General features: G+C 36.3%; 2 protein-coding genes across 11 annotated transcripts in view; both read left to right on the plus strand.

Annotated features, from left to right (window-relative positions):
- TMEM62 (transmembrane protein 62) overlaps nucleotides 1–23,971 on the plus strand; it is a 35,676-nt gene that overhangs the window by 2,313 nt on the left and 9,392 nt on the right. For 2 of the 10 annotated variants that reach the window (XM_027084076.1, XM_027084078.1), the window contains exons 4-11: nucleotides 2,006–2,051; nucleotides 6,259–6,400; nucleotides 8,897–9,021; nucleotides 9,169–9,291; nucleotides 12,437–12,592; nucleotides 14,622–14,660; nucleotides 15,455–15,614; nucleotides 22,317–22,430. In XM_027084076.1, the coding sequence (XP_026939877.1) occupies nucleotides 2,006–2,051; nucleotides 6,259–6,400; nucleotides 8,897–9,021; nucleotides 9,169–9,291; nucleotides 12,437–12,592; nucleotides 14,622–14,660; nucleotides 15,455–15,614; nucleotides 22,317–22,430 (905 nt within the window). The remainder of the gene's footprint in view (nucleotides 1–2,005; nucleotides 2,052–6,258; nucleotides 6,401–8,896; nucleotides 9,022–9,168; nucleotides 9,292–12,436; nucleotides 12,593–14,621; nucleotides 14,661–15,454; nucleotides 15,615–22,316; nucleotides 22,431–23,971) is intronic. The other 8 variants (XM_027084079.1, XM_027084081.1, XM_027084077.1 and 5 more) reach the window with 4 other exon arrangements.
- LOC113608086 (kit ligand-like) lies at nucleotides 17,016–19,275 on the plus strand. The gene is made up of 2 exons (XM_027084087.1): nucleotides 17,016–17,259; nucleotides 17,364–19,275. The coding sequence occupies exons 1-2, from the start codon at nucleotides 17,124–17,126 to the stop codon at nucleotides 18,065–18,067; spliced, it is 840 nt and encodes a 279-aa protein (XP_026939888.1). The 5' UTR covers nucleotides 17,016–17,123; the 3' UTR covers nucleotides 18,068–19,275.

Consider the following 23,971-nt stretch of genomic DNA (forward strand, 5'->3'; position numbering starts at 1 on the left):
GAAAAGCATATAGCAAAATCCATGCAGATGGACGTTTAAAAAGATATAATTTTGCTAAGTGAAAGAAGCCAAACCCATAAGTCTACATTACTGTATAATTCCATTTATATGACATTCAAGGAAAGGCAAAACTATAGACAGAAAACAATCTGTGGTTGCAAAGGGTTGAAGATGGAGGGAGAGGCTGACTAAAAAGAGGCATCATGAGATAATTTTGCGGGGTAATAGAACTGTTCTGTATGTTGATTGTGGTGGTAGATACGTGACTATGCATTTGTCAAAATCCATAGAACTGTACATCACAAAGATTGAATTTTGCTGTATATATATTTAAAAATTAAAATTACAAATATATTCCAATATGCATGGAGAGAGAAATGGATAACCCTTCCCATTTTTTAGACTATGATTGTTGTGTTAATAAGGAATTGAACTGTTTTCCAAGAGTCCTGATGGTAGATCTGTTTGTTTCATAAAGGTTGACTTTCTTATTGGTTACTTAAGTATTTCATTTGTTTGCTTCACTTGATTATTCATTGCTGATGAGTACCTATTTATATATTTTTTAAAAAGCTATCTTTTAAAATTCTGTCTGGTGAAATACACAGCTATTGGTTAGATCGAAAAATCCCTCTTTATAGAAACAGTTGACCCTTGAAGAACGTGGGGGTTAGGGGCACTGACCCCCAAGCAGTCAAAAATTCGGATATAACTTTACAGTCGGCCGTATGCATCTGCAGATTCAACCAGCCAAGGATCTATGTAGTACTATAGTATGTATGTATTGAAAAAAATCTGCATATAAGTGGATTGACATAGTTCAAACCTGTGTTGTTCAAGGGTCAACTATAGTTCTTACAAAGCAGCTAGAAATTATAAATTAAAAATAGGATTCTGGCTTACAACTTTCTCTGGTATGTTTACATTCCCTTTTTTCCCTGATCTTAATTAAGGGTACAAGTCAAATTCTTTTGCAATAAAAGCAAATCTGTGTATATTAAAAAAGTTTTCCAAGCCAAACTACTGATATATTTAAAGTAACAAATATCAAATGGAGTTTTGTGATTAAATGATTTGGATAGTCCTTTGAAGTTCATAATCATTTAATTTGACTTGTATAGGCATAAATGCTTATGGTATATATGTGTGTGTGTGCGTGTGTATATATATATATATAAATCTTTATTAAGATTTAACTATAATAGGGAGTTCTTTGGTGGTCTAAATGTTAGTATTTGGCACTTCACTGCCGTGGCCTGGATTCAATCCCTGATTCAGAAACTGAGATCCCACAAGCCATGCAGTGTAGCCAAAAAAAAAAAGAAGATTTAACTCTAACAGAATTGTTCTCTTAGCAAGAGGATTATATACACAATAATATTTCTTTTGGCCTAAATTGAGCTTTCAGCTTACTTTCTAAGGTTATTAGAAATGTTGTGGATTCTTGGAAGTCAAAGCTGATAAACAATTTTAGCCTATTGCAACCAAGCAATCAAGCTCTATGAAATTATTATATTTCCAGATAAGTATTCTATGATGTCCTTAACCTTTTCCCTTACCATTATATAACTTCTTTGTTACTGAATCTTTTTTAAGATTTAAAAAGAGGGGCTTTGGCCCTGTTATCAAAGTCATCTGCTGTTTAGAAGCCCATGACATGGATCCATATATCAGGCATGAATCCAGTCCTTCCTGGCTTCCAGAATCACACAATTAAAACAGCAGCAACAGTGGTCCAGTCTTATAACTTCAAATTGATTTATTCTGAGTAGTACATAATTCAAAATATTTATTGTTCTTCAGTATACTATGTGCTTTAGATAAGTTTCCAGATAACCTGAATTCTATTATCAAGTTTTAAAAATTAAAATTAAATGCCAATCTAATTAATTGGCATCTATCATCTAAAGTGTTATTGAAAGAATTGTCATTTTTCTTTAGTCATTAATATGTTTGCATTTTTCTTTTTAATATAGATGATGTTTGCTCTTTTCTTTTTAATTAGATGCATTCAACATTCCAAGTCTGGAGAGTGTTGAGAATTATTACAGGTACTGTAATGAACAGACGACAGACCACAATGTAGAGTCTGTTACAGGGAGGGTGCAATCAATTCACTGAATGGGTGAAAACATTTTTTAACAGAGAAAAGAACCTCTGGTAATTTAGAAAAGGAGCCTTTTAGTTTATTATTATTATTTTGGTGATTCATTTTTTGTTTGTTTGCTTGGACCTCTTCTTTCTTTTTATACTTTTTAAAAAAAATATTTATTTATTTTTGGCTGCATTGGGTCTTCGTTGCTGCATGAGGGCTCTCTCTAGTTGCAGTGAGCAGGGGCTACTCATCATTGCGATGCGTGGGCTTCTCATTGCAGTGGCCTCTCTTGTTGTGGAGCATGGGCTCTAGACACACGGGCTTCAGTAGTTGTGGCATGCAGGCTCAGCAGTTGTGGCTCGCGGGCTCAGCAGTTGTGGCTCATGGGCTCTAGAGTGCAGGCTCAGTAGCTGTGGTGCACGGGCTTAGTTGCTTCACGGCAAGTGGGATCTTCCTGGACCAGGGATCGAACCCATGTCCCCTGCATTGGCAGGCGTATTCTCAACCACTGCGCCACCATGGAAGTCCCTTTTATTCTTTTTTTTTTTTTTTTTTTTTTTTTGCAGTACACGGGCCGGGCCTCTCACCGTTGTGGCCTTTCCCGTTGCGGAGCACAGGCTCCGGACGCGCAGGCTCAGCGGCCATGGCTCACGGGCCCAGCCGCTCTGCGGCATGTGGGATCTTCCCAGACCGGGGCACGAACCCGTGTCCCCTGCATCGGCAGGTGGACTCTCAATCACTGTGCCACCAGGGAAGCCCCCTTTTATTTTTATTTCATATACTTTAATGCTTTTTGTCGACTAATGGTACTTTTAATATTCTATAAGACTTTTTTTTTTTTTTTGCCATTGATGCACAGAATAAACCGTTTAGATCAGAGCTTGTCAACCAGAGTACTGTGGATTTTAATAATGCTGAGATACTGATTCTCTTAGCCTCTGGGGTGGCCGAAGAGCCCAGTTGTTCACCCCTTGCTGCTTTGTCCAGTATGTCATACAAATATTAAAAAAAAATTTTATGTGCATGAATATGAAAAAGGCAATGAATATGAAAGGATATTTAAGTTAGAAAGCCCATTCTCTAGTTTTACTATATTGGAATTCTTCTTTTGGCTGTAATTTCACTTTCTGTTCCAGGGTATTCAGTAGCTTTGTTTTACACTGTCAGTCCGTCAAGTAGCAAGTCTTAAGAGCCTATAATTAGTTGGATAGTGTGAGAGATACAAGAGCTAATATTAAAAAATATGGCCTCTAGCTTCAAGTAAGTCTAGCTACGGGAGATAAAAATTGTTCAGGAAACAATTAGAAAAGAATGTGAAAAAAAAAACCATGAAGGAATGGCTGTGAAATGCTAGATTATTTATTTATTTATTTTTATTTTATTTTATTTTTTTTTTGCGGTACGCGGGCCTCTCACTGTTGTGGCCTCTCCCATTGCGGAGCACAGGCTCCAGATGCACAGGCTCAGCAGCCATGGCTCACGGGCCCAGCCGCTCCGCGTCATGTGGGATCCTCCCGGACCGGGGCACGAACCCGTGTCCCCTGCATTAGCAGGCGGACTCTCAACCACTGTGCCACCAGGGAAGCCCTAGATTATTTATTACACTTAATTATCACTATGAGAAATCAGAAAAGGCAGAGGTTATCATGGGGTGGACATAGAGCAGCCTTTATTTTTTATTGAGATATAATTGACATATAACATTGTGTAAGTTTAAGGTATACAGTGTGTTCATGTGATACATTTATATATTGCAATATGACTGTCACCATAGGGTTAGCTAATAACCCTATCACAAGTGACACAGTTACTGTTTCTTTTTTTGTGGTGAGAACAATTAAGGTCTGGTCTGTTAGCAACTTTGAAGTTTATAATACAGTATTGTTGACTATAAGTACTATACTGTGCTTTAGATCTCTAGAACTTACTTATCTACTAGCTGCAAGTTAGAGAAGACTTTGTAAAAGAAGTGAAAATTGTGTCCAGTCTTAAAAAAGACGGGTAGCATTTGGAGAAGTAAGAAATTCTGAGGGGTATATTTTGAAAGGATTAGTATAAACAGAGCTTTAGTTGCATGCCACAACTAAAAGATCCTGCATGTTGCAACTGAAAGATCCCACATGCTGCAACGAGGATCCTGCATGCCACAATGAAGACCCGATGCAGCCAAATAAATAAATTTAAAAAATTAAAAAATACATTAAGAAAGCTGGAATGAGCTTTTGGGGGGCAGTAAGGAAACTGCTATCACCAGAATAAAGGTTCATATTGAGGATTGGTGTGACACTGGGTAGATAGTGTAGAGCCAATTTATGGAGGTGTCAAGTGACAAGTGACAAGCACAAAAATTTAGATGTGATGGGTAATAGTTTATAATCCAGTATAGGTTCCTAAGGAGATAAGTAACAATGAAAATAGTATTTTATAAAGGGCAGACACACAACAAAATAGGGATAGGGATAAAAAGAAAAAGAGAGAGATTAGAGTTGTGTAGACCAAATCGAAGAATCCTGCAGCAGTCTAACCATCATAAGGAAAAGGCCTGAAATGAATATAAGACATACCTGTCTGAAAAAGGGTCATGGATATGGGGATGGTGACATGAATTTGAGGATGGTAGGTCAAAAAGCATTGGTTAACATATAACTAGAGTCACCTTAACTTGGAAGAGGAGGTTGTCCTCTTTTGTTAAAGTGAGGAAGGAAAAGGACAGAGATGAACATCTTTCACTTCTTATTAACTGTTTGTATCTTTGATGGCGACTGTGGGAAAGGGCTTAACAGACATTTTCAAAGAATCAGTAGGACTTAGGGACTGATTAGTTATTGGGAAGGTAAAATTATTAGTCACTTTAAAGTTTCTTACCTTTATATTTTTGTTTCTAACCACCTAAAGTTTATCCGGATTTAATATGTGACATTTTGCTAGAGATGTAGACATTACAGAAATATCAAATGGAAGGAAAAAAATCTTAAGGTTAAATCTTGATCTCTACAATGACTCAGAGATGCCAAAATCCAGAATTCAAAAACTATTGTATATTTTAACCTCTGCTTTCAAGTAGTTGGATTTTATTTTAGATAGTTGGATTTTAATATGTCAAAAATGTAGGAAAGAAAACAACATATGTAAGATTATAAGATCCTGAAGAATAACTCTGAAAACAAACTAAGCAGGAAAAATATAAATACAAATCTTAATGAGGAAAAAACCCTGAAATAGAAATTCAAAATATACCAAGAGGAGCTAATTGACTATTAATTGTAATATCTGTGATAATATATTTATTTATGATATATTTGTTGGCTGTTGCTTAAAAATAGCTCACTGATAGCACATTAAATTTCAGAAGTTTATTTGTATTTTTTTCATATGTGCTCTTAGGTAAAACATCATATAAGACACTTAGATATTTTCTTATAATGTTCTGACATTTGAATAATAAAGGTATGCTCCAAATATAATCTATACTTTCTTTCACATTTATTCAACAAATACTTAATGAGTGCCGACGCTGTGTATTCTGTTACCCATCTTTACTCTCCAACTTTCTGGACACTTGAATACTGTTGATACTTAAGGTGGTGAGGACTTTCATTACTGGATGTGGACCCTGTGTATGTTTTCAATATATTTTTAGGAACCGATAAAAGATTTACTGGCCCAGACCTAACATTTTTCTCCTGGCTTGATGACTTCATCTTTGCAAGGCTTTATTGTGACTTAAGCCTCTGCAGTCCTGTTTCAAGAAGTAAACAGTTGTATCTCACTACACCAAGAATTCTGCTAGGTACTTAGCAGGCCCTCACTAAAATTTTTGATGATTGATAAATACCATTTCCCTGGATTCTGACTAATCTCTTTTAAAATGTTTAGTGGACCACCTAAATTAGCCACGTACTTCTCTGCTTTGCTTGGTGACCTTGTGCTTGGTTACTGATGAATATGTTTGCCTGAATCTTTGGAGACAATGGGAGAAAATCTTTAAAATTTCTTTTAATCGATGTATCCATTGTGGATCTAGTTTTGTGTATTTCTCTGTCAGATCATGGAAATTTCCTTTTCAAAGGGAGGCAAAATATAGTGTGATATTAGGGCAGGAATTTAAACTCATTCTGTTATTTTATGATTACACTAAAACTTTCCTGTCTTGTATTTTTTAGGAAATATTCTGCTGTACGTAGGGATGGCTCTTTCCATTACGTCCACAGTACTCCCTTTGGCAACTATTCTTTCATCTCTTTGGATGCCACCGTAAATCCAGGGCCTAAGAGACCTTTTAATTTCTTTGGAATTTTAGATCAGGTACGGTAAAAAATCTCACTCCCCTTTGCAGCTAACCTATTTTATCTTTTCCCAGATACATGCGTCTCACTTAAAGTTATACTAGGTAAACAAGTTCTTATCTAGAAATGCTTGAGGAAAATTCTGCTGTGGTTACAGGTATGGCTAGAAGAAATTATTGACTACTTGAACCCTATTATTGTTATCCCTGTCCTTGTTCCAAAATCTGGGAAAGCAGTACCTCACATTTTACATTAGTTCAGTAAACAGTTGTTAAATATGTACTGGGACTTCCTTGGTGGTCCAGTGGTTAAGACTCCTTGCTCCCAATGTGGGAGACCAGGGTTTGATTCCTGGTCAGGGAACTAGATCCCGCATGCCACAACTAAGAGCCCGCATACTGCAACTAAAAGAGCCCTTATACTAAAACGAAGATCCTGCATGCCGCAACTAACCCAGCACAGCCAAATAAATATTTTTAAAAAATAAAATAAATATGTACTAAGTGCAGCATGCACTTTGCAAGGTGCAGGGCATACAGCTTTGTATACTATATGGTATATTCCTAAATCCCCACAGTTGCCATTTCTAACTAATGGTCTATATTTTTTTGGTACGAGAAGGGCAACCATTGAAGTAAATGAGTTTTCTTTTTTTTTTTTTTCCATTTATTTTTTGTCTGCATTGGGTCTTCATTGCTGCATGCGGGCTTTCTATAGTTGTGATGAGCGGGGGCTACTCTTCTTGCGGCGCACTTGCTACTCTTCCTTGCGGTGCACGGGCTTCTCATTGCAGTGGCTTCTCTTGTTGCGGGGTACGGGCTCCAGGTGTGTGGGCTTCAGTAGTTGTGGCACGTGGGCTCTATAGTTGTGGCTCGTGGGCTCTAGAGCCCAGGCTCAGTAGTTGTGGCGCACGGGCTTAGTTGTTCCACGGCATGTGGCATCTTCCCAGATCAGGGATTGAACCTGTGTCCCCTGCATTGGCAGGCAGATTCTTAACCACTGCGCCACCAAGGAAGTCCTAAATAAGTTTCTTTTAAAGTATTTTTCGTTAAGCTCGGTGAAAATTGTTGCTGGATTAAAACTGTATGGAAAGTCACATCTGAGAACCTCTAATTATTTCTTGGTACAGCAAATGTCAACTCATTATTGAGCACGTGCCCAAATGCAAGACATATGTGTCCATATATAAGAATACAAGGGTGATAAGATCAAGTGCTTGGCCTCTTAGAATATTTAATGTACTGGTGGGTTTTAAGACCTATACAGAAATAATTATAATAAAAGGCAGAATTTGCTAAGTGCTGAAAGATTTAAAGTGATATGAGGGTTCAAAGAAACTTGAGCAGAATATTGTTAAGTGCTTTGGGTTTATTAGGCATTTTATTTAAGGAAGATATATTTTGTTTCCTGTCTACTGAGTGTCTTTAGACAGAGTTGATCAGCTTATTATTTTAAAGCCTACCCCTTAGAATAGTGTTTTTTAAGGTATGATTTGATAATCTGCATGAAAAGCAGCTGTTTTGTAAAATGCAGATTCCTAGGCTTTGTCTGAGACTTAACGAATTAGAAACTCTGAAAGTAGGGCCCAGGAATTCTTTGCTATAAGCACTTTGGAGATAATATTAATGTATATATTTATATATACAAGTTATTTTAGAAATCATCTTTATGAGGGATGGTCTACAGACAATAAAATGCACTCATTTTGAGTATTTGAAGAGCTTTGACAAATGTATATACTGGTGTAACTGTCAGCACAATCAAGACAGAACATTTCCATTACCCCAGGAAGTTCTCTTGTGTTGTTAGTCTTCACCTGCAGTCCCAGGGAACCACTGATGGGTTTTCTGTCAGTACAGATTAGTGCTGTTTGTTCTAGAATTTTACATAAATGAAATCATACAGTAGGTACTCTTGTGTCTGGCCTCTTTTGCTTAGTATGTTTTTGAGATTCATCCCTATTACTGTGTATATCCTTTTTATTGCTGAGTAGTATTCCATTGTATGGGTATGGATATACTGCAATTTTTTGGTGGTTTCTAGTTTTTGTCTGTTATGAGTAGAATGTTGTAAATATTCAGGTACAAGGCTTTCTGTGGACATATGTTCATCTTGTTTTAGAAGTTCAGTTTCAATATCCTCTTTATTAATTGCACTGTGGTATACAGGGCTGAAAAGATTAGTGGTTCTTCTTCATTGCTGCAAAGAAATTTATAAATAAAGAAAAAAATTTATATAATTTAAAGATTGTTTATTTCTGTTTCTTTATCTATCAAATGGGAATAATCCCTGTCCTAGTTAGTGCAGAGTTATTTTTAGGCTCAAATGAATTGTATGTTTAAACAGTTTGAAACTTACAGAGGTCCATACAGGTCACTGGTTAGTAGGGTTTAAGGTAATATACTTTAGAGGTAATATACTTATTATAAAACCTCAAGGGAGTTGTGTAACCTCTTGACATTAGATTTCAGCCTGAGCTCTAATTAAAGCTCCTTCTGTTTTTCTCTGATTTCAGAAACAGATGGAGGATCTTTTATTACTGGCCAAGGAAAGTAGTCGGAGCAACCACAGTATTTGGTTTGGACACTTCACAACATCCACTATCCTTTCTCCATCACCAGGAATTCGGTCCATAATGAGGTGAGGCAAGCTTCCAAAATCAAAATGAATTGCTTTTAATTCTTTTATGTTGTTCTACCTATCTTGCTTTTCTGAAGAGATATTTTTATTAGTTTGGCATCACAAGTTATCTTTGTTCATTTATTTCATTTATTTTTCATTGGTTAGTTCGGCTACAGCTTATTTGTGTGGGCACCTCCACACACTTGGTGGACTGATGCCTGTTTTGCACACTCGTCACTTCCAGGGCACTTTGGAACTTGAAGTGGGAGACTGGAAGGATAACAGAAGGTAAGGGAACTACCCCACAGAATACAACTTATACGTGTAAGTTTTGCTAAAGCAATGATAGTTTTCTGATCACTATCATGAGTGAGTGATCCCAGTTAAGGAAAAACATGTGATAGCTCTATGGTTTTGAAGGAATATATGTATCTGGCAGTCTTTATCCTTATGCAAAAACCTTGTTGCAGCAATTATGTTTGCCATCACTATGTTATGTTGGCTTTTCAAATGCATCCTCTAGGAAATAGTTCTCAAAATCTAGTATACACGAGATCTATGGAGGAGCTTATGAAAAATAAAAATTACCAGGCCCTGTCTAGAGATTTTGGCTGTGTTGGTCTGGGTTAGGACACAAGAAACTGCTTTTTTTAAAAAAGTCCACCAGATGCTCAATGGACCATACTTTGAGAAACACTAGGGCTAGAAATATGTCATCTTTTTCCCTGAATTTAATATTTGCCTTTCTAGTTATTGCTACAACATGTTAGTGATTTAAGTTCTTCAAACAGATTATAGTTGGTTTTATTAAGGTTAAAGTCTTTTAAAAATTATTATTATTAAACACTTTTTTAATTGAAGTATAGTTATACAATATTATGTAAGTTACAGTTGTACAGTATAGTGATTCACAATTTTTAAAGGTTATACTCCATTTATAGATATTATAAAATATTGGCTGTATTCCCTGTGCTGTTCAATATATCCTTGTAGCTTATTTTATATGTAATAGTTTGTACCTCTTAACCCCTACCTCTATCTTGCCCCTCCTCCCTTCCTTCTCCCCACTGGTAACCACTAGTTTGTTCTCTATATCTGTAAGTCTGTTTCTTTTTTGTTATATTCCCTAGTTTGTTGTATTTCTTAGATTCCACATGTAAGTGGTATCGTACAACATTTGTCTTTCTCTGTCTGACTTATTCACTTAGCATGATACCCTCCAAGTCCATCACTGTTGCAACTGGCAAAATTTCATTCTTTTTTTATGGCTGAGTAGTATTACATTGTATATGTACCACATCTTGTTTATCCATTCTTCTGTTGATGGACACTTAGGTTGCTTCCATATCTTGACAATTGTAAATAATTCTGCTATGAACATTGGGGTGCATGTATCTTTTCAAATTGGATATATACCCAGGAGTGGAAATGCTGGGTCATATGGTAGATCTAAGGTTAAAGTCTTCTGAAGAGAAAACATAACTTATTTATCAAAAGGATACAGTATAGTTAAATATATATTTATTGAGAAGAACGAAATATATATAATTGAGAATAACTATTTAAGTGCAAGTTTAAATATAAATAAGTATCACGTCATTGTTTTTTATCAATTGCTCTTTAACTTAGTCAAACCCAGTGCTATGAAGATATTAGGTACTTAGTGAATATTTGTTGAGCTGAATATGTTATCTTTCTAATAACTACAGTTGATCTTTGAGCAACACAGTTTGAACTGTGCAGGTCAACATATACTCAGATGTTTTTCACAAAATACTACAGTACCACACAATCTGTGGTTAGTTGAATCTGTGGATGTGGAACTGAGGATACAGAGGGCTGATTGGGAAATTATACTCGGATTTTCTACTGCTTGGGGGTCGGTGCCCCAACGTCCTCATTGTTCAAGGGTCAACTGTACTCCCATTCATTAAAAAGCAGCTTTATATCTTGGAAGGAACTTATTCATTTCAGTTGGCTTTTCTAGAAACTGTATAAGAGCTATGCTTGAAGCCTGTGATTAGTTGGCAACTGTAATTACTTTGAACTAAGACCTGTCTGTTCATGACTGTGAAGCTGTGGGCTGGGCTGGAATTGCCTTTACCAGGTAGCCTTCCTAACCCTTGATCAGCTTCTTTATTTCTTATAAATGCTACAGTTACAAGTTAAGTGATGTTAATTATGGAGCCATTTCCTTTCTTTCTCTTCCCACCTGCTCTCCTGTATTCCAACCCTGGGGTTTTATTTGGAGTTTGTTTTACTGAAAGGACCTAAACTTTACCTGCCCTTATAAACGTTTAAATTAAATTAGTACAATAGAAGAGGTTTTTTTTTTTTTGGCTGTGTCTAGTTCCCCAACTGGGGATAGAACCCCGGCCCTCAGCAGTGAGAGCATGGAGTCCTAACCATTGGACTGCCAGGGAATTCCCTAGGAGAGTTTTTAAAAACAGTTAGTATATTAGTAATGTTAGACTAGGCTTTGTTGTGGATGCAAATAAATCTAGAAATACCAATGGCTTAACACAACAGATGTTTATTTTTTCATTTATGTAAATCAGTATAAGTCAGGGAAATTCTCCTCCATGGGGTAACTCAGGGATTCAGACTTCCTCCATCTTATAATGTGACTATTTCAACACCTCAATTCCAGGGCAGGCAAGAGATCACAGAGAACTCATACCCATTCTTAAGTACTTTGGACCAGAAGTGTGATACGTGTCACTTCTGTTCACAGCCCATTGGCCAGAACTAGTCACATGGCCCCAACCTAATACCAGGGAGACTGGGCAATGCAGGGGAGCACGTGGAGTATTTGGTGAGCACTATTGTTTCTGCCATAGCTAATAATTTCTCTCCTTAGTTCTAAAAATTAGAAAATACAAAACTTTGGTTACTTTTTAGTGAATAGTTTTACCTTTCATTGTGCATTTAGAAAATCAAAACCACTTAACTTTTGCTGTTTTCTTTGAAATTATAGAAATAAAAGTTTAAAAGAAGAATTAAAGGTTTCTAAGTGTGTTTATTTTAATATTTTATGTAGCATTGTTGATGGGATGAAGAATGTCAGATATTATAAGACTTATGATGAATGTTTTAGGTTCAAAATAGTCTTAAAGTATAGAAATCAAATGACTTAATTCAACAAACATTTATTTAAAAATTAAAGAGTACATGCTATGTACCAGGCATTGTTCTAGGACACAGTAAAAATTCATTGCTTCAGTCAGATCCCAGTTGTGACACATCACATGTGCCAAAATGTATAAAGTGATAAGGGCAAGGGAAGAAAGAGGAACAATATTATTTACTCTGCATTCAAATTCATGATCTCAGAAAGTATAGTTTTATCGTTTTACATTTGTTCTGTATATATCCTTCAGGCCATCTTATAATATGAAGTAACTAAATTACCTTATTGTCCTCTGGTGTCTAGGTACCGGATCTTTGCTTTTGATCATGACCTCTTTAGCTTTGCAGATTTGATCTTTGGCGAGTGGCCTGTGGTTCTTATCACGAATCCTAAATCATTCCTCTATAGTTCTGCTAAACATGAACCACTAGAAAGACTCCTTCACTCAACACACATCAGGTATGTAGCAGTTTTTCAGAATTTACTTTCAGTTTGATATTGATGAAGAGTAAGTCATTGTGATTGCATTCTTATGTGAAAGCTATGAGATGCTCTACTTTAGTTTTCTCAGCAATCTAAACATTATATAAATTGCCTACTGTTTCATTCCTATTCAGTTAAAAAGTATATAATTTTTAAGCTGCTGAAATAAAAAAAAATCTAGAAACCCATAATCCTACCATTATTATTTTTGTCTTTTATTCTCGCTTTTTTATATGCATGGTTTTACATTGCTGTAATCATAATGTACCTATTCATTTGTATCCTACTTAAAAAAATTTACATCATATATCAGAAGTATATATTTTTTTGTTTTGCTACATAGCCTTTCAAAAAAGCAAAAGCTATGTAAACCTTCTGGAATTGAAAAATCATTTGGCATATGAATTTGACAGTGCATATAAATAGAATCTTTTTTTAAATTTATTTTTTATTGAAGTATTGTTGAATTACAATGTATTAATTACTGCTGAGAGCAAAGTGACTCAGTTATACATGTATACATTCTTTTTCATATTCTTTTCCATTATGGTTTATCACAGGATATTGAATATAGTTCCCTGTGCTGTACTGTAGGACCTTGCTGTTTACCCATCCCATATATAACAGTTTGCATCTGCTAATCCCAAACTCCCAGTCCTTCCCTCCCCCACCCCCTCCCCCTTAGCAACCACCAGTCTATTTTCTATGTCCCTGATTCTGTTGCTGTTTCATGGATAAGTTAATTTGTGTCATATTTTAGATTCCATATATAAGTGATACTATATGGTATTTGTCTTTCTAACTTCACTTAGTATGGTAATCTCTAGTTGAATCCATGTTGCCGCAGATGGCATTATTTCGTTCTTTTTTATGGCTGAGTAGTATTAAATAGAATCTTAATGAGACATTAACATTCCTTTTGCAAAGAGACATAACCTTTTGCAAACATAAGGGCACTTGTTTTAATATACTCTTTTAAATTTTATTTTGAAAAGCAGTACAACATAACTTTTGGAAAATAGAGTAATGGGATTATATGTGTATCCCTGTCCCACTCCCCCTCCATACCCCAATAGAACTATTATTAACATGAGTTTTCCTTCTCAGGCATTCTCTTTCAGGCCTGTATTTACACAGTCGTAATCATAGGGCACAGTGTATTCTAATTGCTATTTTTTTTCTGTCAACAGAGAGAATGGACCACAGTTTAACCATTTTCCTATCTTATTGGTGAACTTTCAGATTTTTTTCTAATTTGAGGATGAACATCTGATGCATATAGATTCTTCCTTCATTTGAATAATTGCTTTAGATAGAGTTCTGGAAATAAGATTCTAGGTGAAATAGTTTGAATTCCTTTGTGACTGTTGATAAAGATTGCCTGATTACTTTTTTTTTTGCAACTAAAATCATTATTCTTTTTCAGAAAATTGTGGTAAAATATACATAACATAAAATTTACCATGTTAAGCATTTTTAGTGGCAATAAGTACCTTTATATTGTTGTGCAACCATCATCACCATTTTTTTCAGCTTCCAAAACTGCAACTCTGTACCCATTGAACACTAACTCCCTATTCCCCCTCCCCCCAGCCCCTGGCAACCACCAATTCTACTTTCTGTCTCTATGAATTTGACAACTCTAGGTACCTCATAGGAGAATCATACAGTATTTGTCCTTTTGTGACTGGCTTTCTTTCATTTAGCATAATGTCCTCATCCATTTTGAAGCATGTTTCAGAATTTCCTTGCTTTTTAAGGCTGAGTATTCACTGTTTCATTGCATATATACACTACATTTTGTTTATCCATTCATCTGTTGATAGACATTTTTGCTTCTGCCTTTTCACTACTGTAAATAATGCTGCTATGAACATGGGTGTACAAATATGTGTTCCAGTCCCTGCTTTCAGTTCTTTGGGTATATATTCAGAAGTGGGATTGCTAGATCATGTGGTAATTCTATGTTTAATTTTCTGAGGAACCTCCACATTGTTTTCCACAGTGGCTGCGCCATTGCACATTCCCACCAGCAGTGCACAAGGTACCTGATTACTTTTTAAAACAGATACTAATTTATAATGTTACCAAGCAATATGAGTGCCAGTTTCACAGCACTCTTATCATTATTGGATATTGTACTTTTAAAAAAATTTACTAATTATTCTGGAAAAAAAGGGTACCAATATGCTTTAATTTATTTCTTTTGATCACTAGGTAAGTGGAACATACATCTCTTGGTCAGGTTTCTTGATAGGAGCTGGATATCAGATTTAGATTTAGAATAGTTTCTGATTTCTCACCAATTCAGGTTGGCTGAATTATACAACTCCAGAAGCCACCATTTAGAAAGAAACCAGATCATATGAAGAGTGTCATATGAACATTTGTACAATGTAATGGTCTGCCTTACCGTTGTCCCTCGGTATCTCTGGGGGATTGGTTCCAGGACCCCCTGGGAATACCAAAGTGTACAGATGCTCAAGTCCTTTATATAAACTGGTGTAGTATTTGCATATAACCTATGCACATCCTCCCTATACTTTAAATCATATCTAGATTACTTATAATACCTAACACAGTGTAACTGCTATGTAAATAGTTGCTGGCGAGAGGCAAATTAAAGTTTTGCTTTTGGGAACTTTCTTGAAATTTTTCTTTTCTGAATATTTTCGATCCATGGTTGGTAGAAACCACAGGTTCCACATCCCAGTAACTCGCAGATCAACCAACGGAAGGCCAACTGTACTTACATCTTTTCAGGTTATAATAGGGTTATTCTTCTTTATAAAAACAATGCCAAATACCTAAAACCATGCATTTATGCTCTCATTTTAGAGTCTTGGTGTTTTCCTTATCTTCCATTACTTCAGTCGCAGTTAAGATTGATGGAGTTCATTTAGGGCAAGCTAGTCATTTGTCTGGTCCTATTTTCATACTAAAGTGGAATCCAAGAAACTACAGTAATAGGACACATAACATAGAAGTAATCGTCCAGGTAAGTTAGTAATTTTCAACTTGCTATGTGAATGATTAGGCTGTAACCACATTGAACTCCGATTTGTGTTTTGTTTTGTTTTGTTTTTGTCAATTGATAAGATGAAACTAAGTTAATAAAAAATTTGAATACACTGGATTTAGTATGTTCTGAAAATGGACACTCAGGAATAATTCTACTTTTAGACTAAAAACTGGGCAGAGGACATGAGTGTGCAACTACTGGCTATAGTCCCCTCTTTTTATCCCCAGGGAATCATTGTTCTGTTTTCTTCCAGCTTTGGCCAGAATCTTTTAATAATGGGAGCACATTCCCCAATATTCCTGAAGATAATAGAATAAGTCAGAAAACATAATATTTACGTATCCACGCCTTTGATTGCTGTCTCCAAGTATAGGAAATTGTGTCACTATTTTGAAAGCTCTAGGATAAATAATTTTTAAGGCATCCATCAAAGGGATTTTTTGTTTGGGGAGTGGGCATTGATAGCACATGCAGTAACTGTCTGCCTGTCCCTTTTCTGATTCAGCTTGGGGAGCATTTAATTTACTAGACCTGCCAGAGTAGAAAGTGATCATCATCACCAAAATAGAGCAGTTTCATCAACAATTTGAAACACTTCAGGGGATAGACTGTGCTAAAAAATTAGTTTCTGGAAAAAAAAATCTGTCAATTTCTACAACTTTATGATTTGATGAAGTTTTAAACTGTTTAATCTTTTAATGTTAAATCTTGGTTTGAAGATTATCAAGTAATCCTTCAGAAAACACATGTGATTATTTTCATTATCTTTTTTGTATGTGTCACAGAGAAGGATTTAGAGCAGGAAGGAGCTATTTACTGAGCTTCTTCTAAGGAGATGCCAGACACTTAGAATTTTTTACGAAATCTGTATAACAATCTTATGTGGTGGGTAGTTTTATCCCCAATTCATAGATGAGGAAACGAGAGAAGGCACTTTGCAGTACCACCCATCTTTTTTTTTTTGGTGGGGGGTACGCGGGCCTCTCACTGTTGTGGCCTCTCCCGTTGTGGAGCACAGTCTCCGGACGCGCAGGCCCTGCGGCCATGGCTCACAGGGCCCAGCTGTTCCGCGGCATGTGGGATCTTCCCGGACCCGGGCACGAACCCATGTTCCCTGCATCGGCAGGTGGACTTTCAACCACTGCACCACCAGGGAAGCCCAGTACCACCCATCTTTGAAGTGTTCTGCTTAGGAGGAAGAAGACACTCATGGGTAGAAAGTGGAAGGAGGGACTCCTGGGGATGAACTCCTTAATGTCTTTCATATTAGAAGTTGGCTCATTTTGAAAAGACTTGGACTCGCCGCCTCTCGCCGGGACCGGGAGCGCTCCGCGAAGCACGAGCAGTGGAGAGGGCGCTGCGCTCGGGCTGCCCAATGCGTGGACTATCTGCAGCCGCTGCTCATGCAATATGCTGGAGCTCCAGAACAGCTAAACGGAGTTGCCACACCGCTGCCTGGGCTGGATCACAGCGCTGCCTTTCCTTATGAAGAAGACACAAACTTGGATTATCACTTGCATTTATCTTCAACTGCTCCTATTTAATCCTCTCGTCAAAACTCAAGGGATCTGCAGGAACCGTGTGACTGATGATGTGAAAGACGTTACAAAATTGGATCAAAGTAGAACAGTAGTTCTCCAACTTAAGCGTACATCAGAGTCACCTGGAGGACTTGTTACATGAGATTCAGTAGGTCTGGTGTGGCCCGCGACTGCGTTTCTACAGATTCCATGGTGGCAAATCTTCCAAAAGACTATAAGATAACCCTCAGATATGTCCCCGGGATGGACGTTTTGCCTAGTCATTGTTGGATAAGCGAGATGGTGGAACAATTGTCAGTCAGCTTGACTGATCTTCTGGACAAGTTTTCAAATATTTCTGAAGGCTTGAGTAATTACTCTATCATAGACAAACTTGTGAAAATAGTCGATGACCTTGTGGAGTGCATGGAAGAACACTCATTTGAGAATGTAAAAAAATCATCTAAGAGCCCAGAACCTAGGCTGTTTACTCCTGAAAAATTCTTTGGAATTTTTAATAAATCCATCGATGCCTTCAAGGACTTGAAGATGGTGGCTTCTAAAACTAGTGAATGTGTGATGTCTTCAACATCAAGTCCTGAAAAATATTCCAGAGTCAGTGTCACAAAACCATTTATGTTACCCCCTGTTGCAGCCAGTTCCCTTAGGAATGACAGCAGTAGCAGTAATAGGAAGGCCTCAAATCCCATTGAAGACTCCAGCCTACAATGGGCAGCCGTAGCATTGCCGGCATTCTTTTCTCTTATAATTGGGTTTGCTGTTGGAGCCTTATACTGGAAGAAGAAACAACCAAATCTTACAAGGGCAGTTGAAAATATACAGATTAATGAAGAGGATAATGAGATAAGTATGTTGCAAGAAAAAGAGAGAGAGTTTCAAGAAGTGTAATTGTGGCTTGTATCAACACTGTTACTTTCGTACATTGGCGGGTAACAGTTCATGTTTGCTTCATAAATGAAGCAGCTTTAAACAAATTCCTATTCTGTCTGGAGTGACAGACCGCATCTTTATCTGTTCTTGCTACCCATGACTATGTGGATGATTCAGAAATTGGAACAAAGTGTTTTACTGTGAAACTGGCACTGAATTAATCATCTGTAAAGAAGAACTTGCACCGAGCAGGACTCTATTTTAAGGACCTGGGGGATTTGTGGTCTCAATTAGAACTTGCAGCTGATGTTGGGAGAGAAAGCACGTGTCCCAGGCTGCACATACCGTTTTGCATGCCTCCAGAAACGTCTAATTGTTGAAAAACCACATAGCTTTATTTTACAGTTACAACTTGCAGTTCATAGTTATCTTGGTCTCTGCAAGTAGATTTCAGCCTGGATAGTGGGGGTCATCATTTTTATCAAAGGGATCTAGAAAAAATTCAAAAAACAAAAACTCCATAGCATCAGCCACTGTTCATTTAGAAAGCAGTGGGAAAAGAGGGTGGGGGTAGGGGCAGGTCAGCCTTCTAGCTGCTGATCAAGGAATGATATGGGTCTGAGCTTTGTCTCTTTCTGACACAGAGTGTGCTCAACCGTATCCCACTAGACAAACGGACATGGTTGTCTGACTTTAGTCATGCAGGGGAGCCAGTACTGAATTACACAACAGTGATGCCTTTGCAGAGGAGAGACTCCGAAAGAGTCATCACACGAAGAAGCTGTGGACACTGCCCAGCAGAACAGTCTGCCGAGGGGGGCATCTGGCACCCCTGGTGAAGTCAGCCTTTGCCCTTGACCACTATGGCGTGTACAAATTGTGCTTGCAAATTATATTACAAAATGTTTATATTCTAAAACTATCACAGAGTTATGTAAAGGGACTTAGGAGAAATCACTGAATGTATGGAGGCCGCATTTTCAATTTCTGCTGTGGGAGAGAGTAAATATAAATTATGATATTTAGTATCTATGGTTAGATAACCACACACATGCTAATATGGGTGTTGAAAACTAGGTGACTTGGCTTTTACAAGAATGCAGGGGATCAGGAAACTTTAGTTATTTATAGTATAATCACCATTATCTGTTTAAAGGATCCATTTATTTAAAATCAGGCACTCTGTATTCATTAAGGTTTATGAATTAAAAATAAAAAGAAAGCTTTATGTAAAAAAAAAAAAAAAAAAAAAAATTAGAAGGGCTCCCCGGGGGGGAGAGAAAAGCGCCCCAAAAGGGAAAAAAAAAAAAAAAAAAAAGACTTGAAGATACAAGTGCACATAGAATAAATTGTTCCCTATCTTTACAGTCATGGGGAAGAAGTAGCAGCAACCATAGGAGATCTGCTCACTGTTGGAATGGGGAACTTCCAAATCTTTGGATTGCTTCCGAACCTCAGCTTCTGTAGTTTTATGAGGAAGAAACCATAGCTCACATTTCTTGAACCTTTCTGCCTGCTTAGTTGAATCCTTAGTAAAAATGTGAAATCACATATACTTTTTATATGTTTAACATTTCTTACGTTATTGAGGTAGAATTTATATTAAAAAACTCCATATATTTAAAGAGTACAATTTTGTGTGTTTTGACTTTCTTATACATCCTTAAAACCATTTCTACAATCAATATGATCTATCACCCTCAAAAGTTTTCTTATGTCCCTTTGCAACTGCCTTCCCTCCACCCTCATTTCCAGGCAACCACTGATCTGTTTTATGTCTATGAGTATAACTTTAAAAAATTAGTCTACTGAAAAAAAAAAAATTAGTCTACTGAATATTAAACAGGGAACCTGTCCCCTCATTCATCAGTGAGAAAGTTCTGTCCTTTTAAATACAGTATACCATAGATAAGTCTGAAAGAAAAATTCATGGGAGAAGACATCGATTTATTATCTTATATTTTACCTATTCACTGTATTTATTGAATATCTGTAAAGTTCTGGGCAGCCTAGTACCAACTGGACCTTTAGATCAGTTCTCAGTGTGGTTTCTGAAGTAGTAGCATCAGCATCACCTAGGAACTTGTTAGAAATCCCATCCCACACCTATGTATCAGAAACTCTGGAGATGGAACCCAGCCATCTGTTTTGACAGTCCCTCCAGGTGATTCTGATGTGCATTAAAGTTTGAGAACCAGAATTTAAGATTATTGTGCCTCCTTTGCCAATTTAAAGAGCAAACTCTAGAAATCTCTGTATCTCAAAATTAAAGAAAATCTCTGCTTTAAAACAAGAACTTAAAAAAAACCCTAAGAACTTGTCATTCAGAGTTAGAACATTTGAGCAATAAAAGTTTGATAAACACCAGTACAAGTTCTTTTTGCTATTTTAAAACTTTTTATGATGAGGAATTTTTAAAATATATGAAAGAGATAATACTATAATAAATCTCCATGTATCCTTCACCCAACTTCAAAGATTATCAACTTTTGACCAGTCTTGTTTCATCTGTACTCCATCCACTTCTCTCCTCCCTGTACCACGATGTCATTTCATCTGTGTAAATATGACAGTATATATCTCTAAAAGATAAGAGCTATTTTAAAAAAAAGTCACCATAGTACCATATCACACCTGAAAAATTAACAGTAATTCCTTAATATCAAACTATCCAGCTAGTGTTCAGTTTTCTTATTTTGTCACATATAATTGCGTTTGGTTGGTTCAAATAAGAATCCAAACAAGGCTCAAATATTGCATTTAGGTGATTGTCTCTTCAGTGTCTTTTAACCTATAGGTTCCCTCTCCACCCTCCTTTTTTTTTCCCCTCTCAATTTGTTTTGCTTTGGAAACTGGATCTTTTATCCTGTACTGTTTCTGTATTCTAGATTTTTGCTGTTTATATCCATGTGTTATCACATAGCATGTTCCTCTACCCCATCTAGTTTCTATTACTGTAGTTAGATTTGAGGTTAGATCAGATCTGAGTCTGTTTTTTGGCAGGAATACTTCATTTGGTGTTTTATGCTTTTATCAGAAGCATATTTATCAGCCTATAGTATCTGGTTGTCTCTCTTTTAATAATGTTAAGATTGATCAATGTATGCAGATATTGTTGACCCTACCCAGTAGTATGCTGATAAATATTTAACAACCAGCTTGGGGCAGGTTTGAAGGGAGGACCCTGATTTGTAGCGTCTCCCTGATTTATACCAATTTCCATAGTATAAATATTTCTCCTGTAGCTGGTTTTAAGCTACTGACACATCAGCTGGTCTGCAAAATTCCTGAATATGTAGCAGTTGGCCCTCGTGGGTCAGTCAAGCCAGTACCAGCACACTGCAGGCTTATCCTCCATTCAGCTTTTCAGTACTCAACCAGCTTTTCACTGAGGGATTAGCACTTACTGATAATCTCAGTCTAGATCCATTATTTCATCAGAGTTATAAAATGGTGATATTCAAATTACACTCCTAATTATAGGAGTATTAATTAGAATAGTCCCACAAAGAAAAAATTTGCCTCATCTATTTGGTACCGAGATATAGAGTTCATACAGGAAAGGCAAGATAAGTCTTCATTCTTCCTCCACCTTTCCTGTTCTAAACCAGTTTTCAAAGTAATGAGTTACTTCTCTAGCTTCTGCCAAAGGTAACTAAATGAGTCTTCTAGTATCATTATTAATTCATAGTTAAAAAAATATATATATTTGGTATGTTTCAATCCATTGCATTTATTCTTTTTGATGCTCAATTGTTTGACTAGTGGGAGCCTCTCCAAGTTGGCCACTAAGTCCTTTGATACAATCCCTGTAGTCCTTGTTAGTTTTCTTGCTTTCTGGTAGAAGATGTTTCAAGTTCTTTTGCATTTCTTACTCAAGAACTGGAATCACCTATTTCTCTAAAGAGCATTGGTTTCTTGTAGTGACAAGTTTTATTTTGAGACCAAAATCTGGGCACTAGCCCAGCTAGCTCATTGTTCTTGAGTTCATTATTATTTTTAGGGCTTTTCAGTAAACAGAGGGAAATACAGATTTCTGTTTTTTAAAAGAGAGAATACATTGTAATACATGCTGATATTTCCAGTTCAAATCTAGAATTACAGGGTTTAAAAGAAGTTTTATTTAAAGTGCTTATAGGAAGAATCAAAAGTAAATGAAAAAAATATTGCTTATTCTGAGATAACTGACAAGTTATTGGAAACTTAATCTTGGAACATTGTACGTATTTGTACATGAGGGTTGCTTCTCTGCTGTGCTTATAACTAGGACTCTGCTGGAAGAAGTAAGAGTGTTCACCACATATTTTCTGCTCGAGAGGACATTCACCTCAGGTTTGATCCTCTGGCATCATTTATTCTCCTTACTGACCATTGTACTGTGGTGAGTAAATTCAACTAAGTGTTATGTGTGTTTTTAATTTGGTAGGTCCAAAGTCATAAATAATATAATAATCATGTGATGAGAAAGTGGAACCTTATAAAATTAAAAATTTAGTTGCTTGTCTAGAAGAATACAGTGATTTTGAAGTGGAGGCATGGACATATAGTACCTGTTTTGGGACCTAGTTCTACCTAGTGCCATAAAACAAGGATAACTAAGGGAATTATAGGGACTGTGCTAAATTGGATTGGGATCTTTCAAAAATAATATTTCTTCCTACATAAATAATACATGCTTAATATAGAAAACTTGGAAAATTTAGAAATAAAGTACAATCAGCCCCACATCATTCTTTTATCACACTAGCCATTATAGCCATTGTATTTCTCATTATGATACTCTCTATTTATTTTTCTCTTATTTACATTAAGATATGAGTTTTTAATATAAAATGGTAATATACTTTTCATTCTCTTTTTTCTGTCTGATTTTTTTCTACTGAGGCATTTGACTGTTTTCTCACATCACATTTATTTTATAAATGATGCTTATTGGCTGCATTATATTATCATAGATACATCTTAATTTATTTTACTATTTCCCTTTTGTTGGACATTTGTTTTCCAATTTTTCCCTCTACTATAAAAATACTGCTTATAACTAAGTTTTTGCACATACTAGTTTTTTTTCTTAAACTTTTTATTTTATATTGGAGTATAGTTGACAATGTTGTGATAGTTTCAAGTATACAGCAAAGTGATTCAGTTATACATATGCATGTATCTATCCTTTTTCAAATTCTTTTCCCATTTAGGTTGTTACATAATATTGAGCAGAGTTCCCTGTGCTATATAGTAGAGGTCCTTTTTGGTTATCCATTTTATTTTATTTCTTTTAATATTTATTTATTTAATTTATTTATTTGGTTGCACTGGGTCTTAGTTGCAGCAGGTGGCCTCCTTAGTTGTGGCTCGTCGGCTCCTTAGTTGTGGCATGTGAACTCTTAGTTGCAGCATTGCATGTGGGATCTAGTTCCCTGACCAGGGATTGAACCCTGGCCCCCTGCATTGGGAGCGTGGAGTCTTAACCACTGCGCCACCAGGGAAGTCCCTGGTTATCCATTTTAAATATAGCAGTGTGTACATGTCAATCGCAAACTCTCTAACTATCCCTTCCCCCCACCCTTTGCCCCTGGTTTGTTTTCTAAGTCTGTGAGTCATACATATTAGTTTTTTTGGAAATTTCTGGAAATGAATTGTTGGATCAAATAGTGGACACATTATTCTATATACTTCATTTATTATATAATTACCCAAAATTTTAAATTATTTATTATATTCATTGTTTTTGGTCTGTCCCCCCTCAATGTTCAGAAGAAAATTTAAACCCCCTTTAATTTCATCTTCCAGAGATACCTTAGTATATATCCTCACATACTTAAAATGTGAATTCCTTATTATTTTAATTTACTTTTATTACTTGTGTGATTGAACTTTTAAAAAATATGACTAATGGGCATTTGCATCTCATTTTTACAAATC

The sequence above is a fragment of the Aethalodelphis obliquidens genome, unplaced genomic scaffold, assembly GCF_003676395.1.
Source record: "Aethalodelphis obliquidens isolate GAN/ISIS:26980383/991018 unplaced genomic scaffold, ASM367639v1 scaffold51, whole genome shotgun sequence".
Taxonomy (NCBI): Eukaryota; Metazoa; Chordata; class Mammalia; order Artiodactyla; family Delphinidae; genus Aethalodelphis; species Aethalodelphis obliquidens.

Excerpts from the sequence above, each read along its gene's own strand:
- LOC113608086 (XM_027084087.1), top strand. The coding sequence starts at position 17,124 with ATGAAGAAGACACAAACTTGGATTATCACTTGCATTTATCTTCAACTG. Across the intron at positions 17,260-17,363 it reads CGTTACAAAATTGGATCAAA|ATTCCATGGTGGCAAATCTT; the intron begins GTAGAACAGTAG and ends GCGTTTCTACAG.